The 9,554-nt window shown below is 31.9% G+C and overlaps 2 protein-coding genes across 3 annotated transcripts; both read right to left on the bottom strand.

Moving 5' to 3' along the window:
- Window positions 1–1,674: 1,674 nt before the first annotated feature.
- LOC108472797 (uncharacterized) lies at window positions 1,675–3,411 on the bottom strand. 2 transcript variants are annotated; one of them, XM_017774353.2, is made up of 5 exons: window positions 3,089–3,411; window positions 2,797–2,963; window positions 2,612–2,699; window positions 2,304–2,483; window positions 1,675–2,208 (listed from the first exon to the last, which is right to left on the bottom strand). In XM_017774353.2, the coding sequence occupies exons 1-5, from the start codon at window positions 3,192–3,194 to the stop codon at window positions 1,928–1,930; spliced, it is 822 nt and encodes a 273-aa protein (XP_017629842.1). In that variant the 5' UTR covers window positions 3,195–3,411; the 3' UTR covers window positions 1,675–1,927. The 2 variants fall into 2 exon arrangements, with proteins under 2 accessions (XP_017629842.1, XP_017629843.1); XM_017774354.2 differs by having other exon boundaries at window positions 2,612–2,696; window positions 3,089–3,399.
- Window positions 3,412–5,074: 1,663 nt separating this feature from the next.
- LOC108473273 (non-specific lipid-transfer protein 4-like) lies at window positions 5,075–7,015 on the bottom strand. Its single transcript, XM_017774785.2, has 2 exons — window positions 6,592–7,015; window positions 5,075–5,362 (listed from the first exon to the last, which is right to left on the bottom strand). Exons 1-2 carry the CDS (start codon window positions 6,938–6,940, stop codon window positions 5,346–5,348), a joined length of 366 nt encoding a protein of 121 aa, XP_017630274.1. The 5' UTR covers window positions 6,941–7,015; the 3' UTR covers window positions 5,075–5,345.
- Window positions 7,016–9,554: the final 2,539 nt, after the last annotated feature.

The raw sequence follows: 9,554 nt of genomic DNA, 5'->3' as shown, positions 1-9,554 counted from the left end.
TTTCTCTCCTAAATATATGTTTTTGATTCACACTATTTCTTCCATCTCCAATATATATTACAAGGCTTTGTTTTTTTAATTTACCCACTAAAATCCATTTTTCAAAATTTTTATTTCTTTATTCAGTAGAAAAAAAATCCAAATTTAATTAAAACAACCTACTTGAGGTGAACATCCTACTCCTATTAATATGTTGGTATATAAATTTGCATATCACAACTATATGATGCTATTTATATATTTTATGGAAAATTGAATATTAGTATTTTCTTTTGTTTTTTGCTTAAAATTCAAATAATTATGAAAAAAAAATCTGGATGGGGTCTATCTAATATGATATTGTAACGAGGATAGGTATACATAACCTAAAAAGGTCAAAATCTTCTTCACCTAAACAAATACATTTATATATATAATTTTTAATGTTTTAAAGAGACAAAACCCTAAATCTCCATCATTTCAATGGTTTTCTTTTTCCAACCACGTAGGTGCTCCGACTTTTTTTTGCCTTACAGCTGTGAGAAATTAAGGACTTCCCACTGCCTTACATCAGAACCGATGGATTTGCTGATAATTCCATCACATTGAGAAGTCAAAGGATATGAATGGTGTTGATTTAGGGTGTAGGTGAGAAGGAAGAGATGGTGGGAACATATTAGGTTTACTTTTGGGGTCCCAATTCGTTTAATATTCTTGTCTGCAGGTTGCAAATGGGTGGGTATTGACCTAAGGTGAAGAAGACAAATATCAATGTTGAGTAGCTAAAAGACATGAAGATTTTAAATGGCATGTTAGACTAATGATTGGAGCATTTCATGAATTTTATAATTTATAAGATACCCATCCATTTTGCTTTTATCCCTGGAAAATCCACTAGTGCTTATTGTTTATTAGCCATGGAGTTGGAGAAAAAGTGAAAAAAGGGATTGTGTGATTTTCTGTTTCATTAATAAGGCAAGGACAAAAATGGAGCTAAATCTCTCAGAGTGGTGGCAAATACGTAGCCAAATGCAGTGATCTTATGTTTCAAACAATGCTCAGGTGAATTTGGTTGGCATAGTGGAAGGTTTTCAAGTTTACTAAAACTGAATATGGCAAAGCACCAACGGCTTCACACACGGTCAAGGTTCATGATGGTTCAAACATCAAAGGGAAAGCTAGAATTGGCTTTGCTTCCCTTTGGCTGCTGTCTTTGTCAATCAAAAAATGGAAAACAATAATTCCGCTACCTTTTCCTTTGCTTGTATCTTTTTCCTTCTTTTCCTCTTTTTACCCTATCTTTTCTTTCTTCTTGCTTCATCTTCACGTTCCATTTGATTCTAAGTCTGTCAAATTCTACTATTAGTTTATGTAACTATAAGTTACCCATTTAATATTTTAATTTTTGAAGTTTACATATGTTAGGTTAAATTTTATTATTTTTAGATTCGTACGTAGCAAAAATATTATAATATATCTAATATCATGTTAATTTATTTTTACAAAATTTACATTTTTTAGTTAATAAATTTAAAAATTACCGTTTAAATCAATATTAAAATTTTAAAATATAGTTTAAGTTCACACATAGTAAAAAATAATAGTATAATTTAATCTAATAAATTTAACTACCAAGGACTAAAATTTTAAAAATTAAAAGGACTAAAAATACCGACTTATGCGTACTAAAGAGAGTAAGAGCATAATTTAACTTCTTTCCCCTCGTAAAGGTACAAATCTAAATTTAAGCATGAAAACCCAACAATTAACGGTAGCTATAATGTGTGTAAAAAAAAGAAAAAAAGTGGATGATATTTTACATTGATGCATGATTCATACACCTCCTCCCTCTCCTCCTATACAATTTCAAACAAAAGCCTGACCTATGGTGAAGAAGTAAAAAAGAAAAAAAAAGCAAGCAGAAACAAGTTTTTGAAATTGACTTTCCTTAACCTTTGGTTCGGATAATAGTGATGGTGCCTCTTCCTTGAGTGTGTATTTTGGTGAGGGCCACCACAGCTTTTCCAGAAAGCCCAGGACCATCCGCAGATACGCATGGCCTACAAGCGAAATCCCCCACTGGGTGCCTTACCGGCCTTGTCGGTGGCATTAGAATCCTTTCGTTAATGTCGTTTAGTGTCATATCCCCTTCTATCCCTCCGGGCTTAACCAATGCAAATGGATAAACAACCCTTGTTATCACCCTTTTCTTCTTCTTATCCTCACTTCCTATAAAACCCACCAATAAAACCATGAATCAATGTTAAATCATTTAGCTATAATAACATCAACAGAAGCATTGTAACAATTCCCTTCGTATTTACCAGAAGAAATTTGGGTGTCTTTGTTGAAAAATGACTTGCTCTTGGCTGTTGATATTTTGTAAGAAGAAGATGATGAATCAAAAGCTTCTTCAAAGCTGCGTGGTATTGCCTCTTCTGGTGTTTTTATCTCCGTGACAATGTTTGCTTCCTCACTGCTCACCGATGTACTCATTGGTTCATCTAAAGTATAAGGGAAAAAAATCCATAATAAGCATCATTTCAACATTGTATACTATTTGATATATGCATGGGATGGGAGAAAGTACGTGGTGGCTAGTAAAAGAGAAAAATGAATAGTAAATCATTACCTGAAACGCCATTAATGCTTGTTAACTGGCTCATGCAGCTGAAATTCTCAGATAGGCCCCAGTTGCAGCTATAATTCCAATAGCCCTGCTGCATGATAACAGTGGAACTAGCCATGTTCAGATCACATTGTTAATTTGGTAAAACAAAAACAAAAGAAAACCAGAAAAAAAAAGAAGAAAAATACCATGGCGAGATCATTTAAACCATTGAATTGATTATGATCATTGTACAACAAGAGGCGTCTTCGTTTGGATGGTTCAGTGAATTCAAGCAATGCATCTTCCAGATACCCAGAAGAGAAATCAGAGTCTAGATGTGGAAAGAATGGGGCAGTTCCACTTCCATCCATGACTGCATTCCATTCACATGCAGAGAAACATAAATGGGGTTAAACTCCCTTTAAACTAAAAACATAAAGGAAAAACAAACAGTGAAAGAAAGACTGGAAGACAATAAAGCAAGAAAAGAGTATGTACCTAAAGACATGTCTGCGTTGAGAACTCCAAGGTTTTGAAGATCCCAACCTAGGGAAGGGCTATGGAGGCTGCTACTAGTGTAAGCCATAGAGTTAAGCTCACCCATGTTTGTTGGGGTTTAGGGTCTCTTAAATAGCTAAACAAGCTAAACAAGAAATCATTTTATAATATAGCATTGGTTCCAACTGCTTGTAATGGTTTGATTGGGTTGTTCTAAATAACCAAAAAAAAAAAAAGGTGAAAACTACATGATTGTAGAAAGAAAGAAGGGAATCAGTCAACGGCAATGGAGAGAAAAAAGAGTGTGTTTCTTGGGATATGGAAAAAAACATATTATTTTGAAACATATTCTAAATATTTATTGGGTTTCTGTACTCTGTGCTGGGGATTGGAATTTTAATCATAAATGTGGGGTTTGGTATATGGGGGACTAAATAATTGCAAAAGTTATGATATCATATGCTGTTGTTTTTCATGTAAAAGCAGAGGGATTGTTTTTGAGATTAAAGGACAAAAGAAAACATGGGTAGATAGACATAATTCAAATTTCAGCTTTTCTTTTTCCATTCCTTCTGATATATGGTTACCAACCGTTTCTCCTATTGGCAACTTTTTCCCTACCACCTTCTCACCATTGTGCCTTCTTTTTATATATCCATGTAATTATATTATCAAATTTGAAATTAAGGAATGCAAATCTTTGTCTAATTCATCCTTCACCCTCTCCATTTAGGTGGCGATAGGGTCCACACACTAGCATGCTTGTGGGGTCCAGGTGCAGCATTTCAGCAACATGCAAGGAAGATGAGAGGTGGAGATGTGGGTCCAAACCTTTTTCACTCCATGGAGTTTCGATGGTCCAAAAACTTTGTCTCAACATCTCTGTTACCCACATTGTATTTTGTGTGAAATGTCTCTGTTCTTTCTTCTTCTTCTTCTTTTTTCCCTTTAAAATCATGTATATCATACAGTACGCGTTGGTTATAAGGTTTTTTATACAATTTTTGCTATTATCTATAATTTTCTCTAAATTTTTAAATCTATTCTCTTAATTGTTATAACAATAATAAGATCACGCCATTAAGGATATATTGTATTTCTTGAGACGATAAGAATTGTTTTAACTTTACGTATTATTAATAAAAGTAAATCATTACTGCATTTATCAATAATAAATAATCACAACATGGGCATGTAGGTAAGCACCCTTCACCAATGTATCAAACAATTTCTAAATCCTTAGCTAATTAAACTCACTTAAGGAGGATATGAAGTGTGTCCATTCAAACTCACAGCTTCTGAGAATCTTCAATAATAGTATACATCTTCCACATCCTATAGCCACCCTATAGATAGTAGGGATGATTACACGAGCCCCGAACAGAAAAAACATGCATACATACCCTCAAAGGACAAAAGAGAAGGGTCTCTTCACCCACTTTTTCCATCTTCTTCACCCACGAGAGACCCCCACTTTTTTTTTTTTTTTAGATATTATGAATATCCAAGAGAGTTTATATTATCATAGAACTATATTCTTTTCCCTCTTTCTCTATCATACTTTTAACCCCATTCAGTCTTGCAATTCTTCGCTCCTTAAAGATGGACTATTCTCAAACTCCCAACTTAAAACTTGTATGAACAAATACTATTGTGCCAACCAGTATAGCCATCAATTAATTCATAAACAATAGATTTTAGCCTAACATTATACATAAAATATTAAAAGTCACAACAGTTAAGGTTTTATTTTGAAAGTTTTGAATTTAAATGTTGAATGGATGATTAAGAGAAGTATAGATTATTGTTTTAGTTTTACTCTCATAATTGATATATTGATAATGATTTGTTTTGACCTGGCATTTCAAATTTACCCATATCATATGCATTCTATAACATAATAATTCACCAATAACAAATTATTACTATGTTTTTTTTGGGTGCATAAATGATTATTACTATGTTTTGCATGTATTGAGAGAAAAGTTTGTATTTAGAACACTGATTACTATAATATAAAGGTGAACACATATAAAAGAAATAACAACATGGTGAAGTAACCTCGAGATCTAACACAATTTCCCAAGATCGCACTAAAATTGATATATATATATATATATATATGAACTGCCTTAATTAAGGGGTGAATCATCCAGTAACCGTGCAGTAATGCAGCATCAATACTTTATTTATTAGCTCTCTCCTAATAGTAAATAACTGAGATTACTCATAATTTTTCTCCTTCATGGTTTCTTTCTTATGGGACGGTGTACCCTGAAAAGTATCAAAATTTTAATTGTTAGCCTCAGCATATTAGCATAATTAAGATTAATAAAACCTTTAAAGGAAAAAAAAAGTAATTAAGTAGTGTTTTATTATGCTCTTTAAATTTAGGATTTTACTTTTTGCTTCACTTCTTTTCTTGACAACCAATCAAGTAAAAAAGTGAAAATAGTGGGATTTCTTTAGGGTTTAGGGTTAATTAGTGTTTCTAGACATAAAAAAGATATTATTAAATTATAGGCTTAATAACAAATTTAGCCACTATCGCTTATATTTTGTCAAATAACAAGACGATATGAAATTTTATACGTGGAATATTTTTAATGAGATGTAATTTATTACTTAGGTAACCCAATAAAATAATTACATGTGGAAAATAATAAAATAAATAAATAAATCATGAAGTTAAAAATAACTCTTAATTAAAAGAAAATAAACTTAATTATCTAAAGAAAGTTTCAAAATGAATACACACATTTAGTATTTTCAGTTTGATTTATTAATTATCTTTTGAAACCTCTCTGTATGCATTCATTTTGAAATCCTTTTAGACAATTACATTTATTTTCTTTAAATTAAGAGTTATTTTTTAATTTCATGTGTGATTTATTTATTTTATTATTTTTACATGTAATTATCTTATTGGGTTACTTAAGTAATAAATTACATTTCATTAAAATATTTCATAACATCTACATTAATTTTTTAATGGTACTTTCATCAAATCATTTAGAAAAAATAGTTTAAAGAAAAACAAAGATTGGTGACCAAAAATACTCAAAATTACAGTTAGGACCATTTTGATAAAAAATATAAACATTAATAACCAAATTTGTCATTAATCTTAAATTATATTACAATATGGATTTTATTATATTCCTAAAAGACTCATTGTTAAAGTAAATGGGAAAAAAAGGTAAAAGCCCATTGAAAAGAATGAGGGTGCCTTGGACCACTCATCACTTGAGGCTTATCCTATTAATTTTCAAAAGCCCCAAAAGGAAATATGCAAATAACCTACCATTTGCCAGTCTTGAGCCCAAAACGTGGCATTAGTTTATGTAAAAGTTGGATAAATTTAAACAGCACTTTCAAAAGATAAAGAGCAAAGCAGTAACTACTGTATTACGGCCTTTTTTTGTTATAGTATTGGTATATATGGAATTTAAAATCGGAAAAAAGGAGGGTAAAAAGTAAACAGAATGGGGTAGTGTACTTACTTCCACATTTTTTGCCAGCTTGCCTGTTCCTAATATTGCATTTTTTGGGAATGGCAATAGCAATCCCAGGCATGATCCCGGCTTGCTTTGCCAATGGTGATAACAAAATAGCACAAAGGCACCTTGGAGAAGTCCTGAGTAAGGCACCCACCTTGGCGCAGCAAGCTGGAGGAACTTTAGCCCTTGCATTCCGAGCCGCTCCCAGGCATGGGCTTAAGCTTGCTGCAGTCGACCTGATTGGGGTCCTCCCACACTCTCCTGCTGCACCTACATCACTGACCAATGCATTCAAACTTATCCAAAACAAAAACAAAACAACCAGACAATAAGGTTTCAAGCTCAAAGCCATCTCTGTTACACTCTGCGAAACTCACTCTTTTTCCACACTGATTTTGCTGACCTCCACCAATGCATATTTATACACACATTTAAAAAAAAGGGGGGGGGGTGGGTTCGGCCTTAGGGGTGGTGAAATTTGGGTTTAGTGCGGTGGTTGTGGGAGACTTACGTGGAAGCATTTTGTGTTTTCTTCTTCCCTTAGGTTATTCAAGATGTAATGACTAGTTGAATGTTCCCACTGAAAGGATCCATCGCTTGTTACTTTGGTAGATTTTGGTTCATAAATGCTATTTCCTTGGCTTTTTTGTTTAAATTTTCTGGCATGTTCTCTTCTTCAGGTTGCCTTAGGGTAGTTGGCAGTGTGAACATATGCATCGAAGGGTTTCCGTTATCTTTTTGGCATGCTTGGAGACTTTCAATAATTTGCTCCACTATGATATATTGAAATATAATAGACTATACGTGGCTTAAACTTATTAACCTACTGCTGGATATGACCTTATCTCAATAAGAAAAGCATATACATGATGTATGTGCTCTCCTATATGCTTTCATATAACCTATATTGTTTCTTACATAACAACGCCATGCATGATCAATGAAAATCAAAGCAGAAAATAATTAAAACAACATATATTTAGTGATTTCAACCAAAAATCTGAAATTAAATCAAGAGTCAAGCAAATTGGATTACAACCTAATTATTAGTCATTATTATCCTCAAACACACTCCAGCTAAAAGAACACATCTTATAGAAAAGGATTATACGAAACTGTGATTCTATATTATCCTTGTCTCTTTCTAATGGGAGAATAACAAATCAGATTTTTCCTCTTGATTTTCTGCATTTTTAGTTGGATATGAAATTTTTCAAGAGAAAAAAGTTAAAAATCAAGAGGAAAAATCTGATTTGTCATTTTCACATTAGAAAGGGATAAAGATAACATGAAATTACAGCTTCATATAATCCTTTCTCTACATCTTATTACATAATTACTATTTGTTTCATTTTATACCTTTTTCTAAATTTAATATACTTCTTTACTATTAAAAATAAAATATTTATTTTATAAATTATTAAGAGAATATATGTTATTCACTATTACCACATTTCTAGTCTTGAGATTGATATTAATTTTTGACAAAATATTATAATGAAAGGTCCAACAACTGTTTAAATTTTAATGACAGAGTTTTGATTTTACTAATTGTTGAGTGCACTTCAATATTTTCTTTTCACTAATTGTTCTCTTTAGCTAAGGAGATTTTTTAGTAGCTTTTTTGTATTGTGTTTATTTATTTATTTAAATTTGCTAGTTTGTGAAAGAAGTGAAATTAGGTTTTTGGTAAATTGGTTAACGGAAGTAACTGATGGTCACGAGGTTAACTTAAATTTTAACTAAGACAAGTGCACCTATCAATTGTAACTACAAGTACTTGTAATTATTGTCTTTTTATTATTTAACTGAATAATTCGAATGATCTATTAAAACTAAAATTAGCTAATTTAATTAACTAACGAACACGACAAAGAACAAAACACGAAAATAATCGAGTAACAAACAAGAAACGAAACAATGCCGAGGAAAGAATCCGTTTAGATTTAATCTTCCACCAGCAATCTAAGTTACACAATTTCTTCACTTAACACATTGACTTGTAGAAATCACTAAATTATGCTAATATCTCTTTCGAGCATAAGAGCAACTAACTCTAGGTTGATTAATTGAAACCTTTCTAATTAAAACCCATATTATCACATTAACTTGTGTTGTCGATTCTCTTATTAGATTTGACTCTAATCTGGTCGATTCATGTCGTCCTATTTCTAGGATTGCATGAAACAACTCCACTCAATTACGCAAGATCTAATTGTAAACAGAGTCTATTTCACCACTGATTTAAGCACGTCGACCATGGATCAATACTCTAGAAATATCAAACCAAGAATTAAACACACATAATTGAGAACAAGAAACTAAGTATTTATTGCGTAAAATAAAAAATAAATGACATAATCAATCATATGATTCATCTCCCTTAGGTATTTAGAAACTTAGTTCATGCTCGAAAATAGAAAAATCCAAGATACAATATAACCGAAAGAAATAAAGAAACTCATGATAATCTCCTAAGAAATCAACTGGGAATCTTCAATCTTGATAGAAATCTTCTTCCAAGTCGGCTTCAATGATGTTTTTCGAGTTGTTTTCTTGAGTATTCCCTAACGACTCCCTCTTATCTTCCTTTTTTTTTTTCATATGTACATCTTTGATTACCCGAAAAACCTAAAAATCATGAATTTTCACTGTTCAGTACACAATCTTGTGAAACCGACATGGCCTACAACAAATCCATATGGTCTGGCTGTGTGAAAAAGTGTAGCTCGTGTGGTTCCTTCAACGTGCTTCGACACTTTGATTTTCGCCCAAGTTCCCCATTAAACATTAAAACATGAATTTAAAAGATTAGGAGTATAAAATTCAAAATTAACATTGAAAAATCACCCAAAAAATGCGATAAGAATGAGGTTAAAACATGTTACTTTTAACACTTATCAGTAACATTAGGCCAAATGATAATGAAATCAAGAGTAATAATTTTGGGTGCATAGTTAAATTTG

The sequence above is a fragment of the Gossypium arboreum genome, chromosome 1 (genome assembly GCF_025698485.1).
Source record: "Gossypium arboreum isolate Shixiya-1 chromosome 1, ASM2569848v2, whole genome shotgun sequence".
Taxonomy (NCBI): Eukaryota; Viridiplantae; Streptophyta; class Magnoliopsida; order Malvales; family Malvaceae; genus Gossypium; species Gossypium arboreum.
Note: the sequence above shows the minus strand (reverse complement) of the source record. Positions and strands in the feature narration are given on the sequence as shown.

Bases quoted from the DNA above. Each gene is read 5' to 3' on its own strand.
- LOC108472797 (XM_017774353.2), bottom strand. From the start codon at position 3,194: ATGGGTGAGCTTAACTCTATGGCTTACACTAGTAGCAGCCTCCATAGC. The intron at 2,964-3,088 runs GTACATACTCTT...AATGGAATGCAG, and splicing joins CAACGCAGACATGTCTTTAG to TCATGGATGGAAGTGGAACT. The intron at 2,700-2,796 runs GTATTTTTCTTC...GTTATCATGCAG, and splicing joins GTTTAAATGATCTCGCCATG to CAGGGCTATTGGAATTATAG.
- LOC108473273 (XM_017774785.2), bottom strand. From the start codon at position 6,940: ATGGCTTTGAGCTTGAAACCTTATTGTCTGGTTGTTTTGTTTTTGTTT.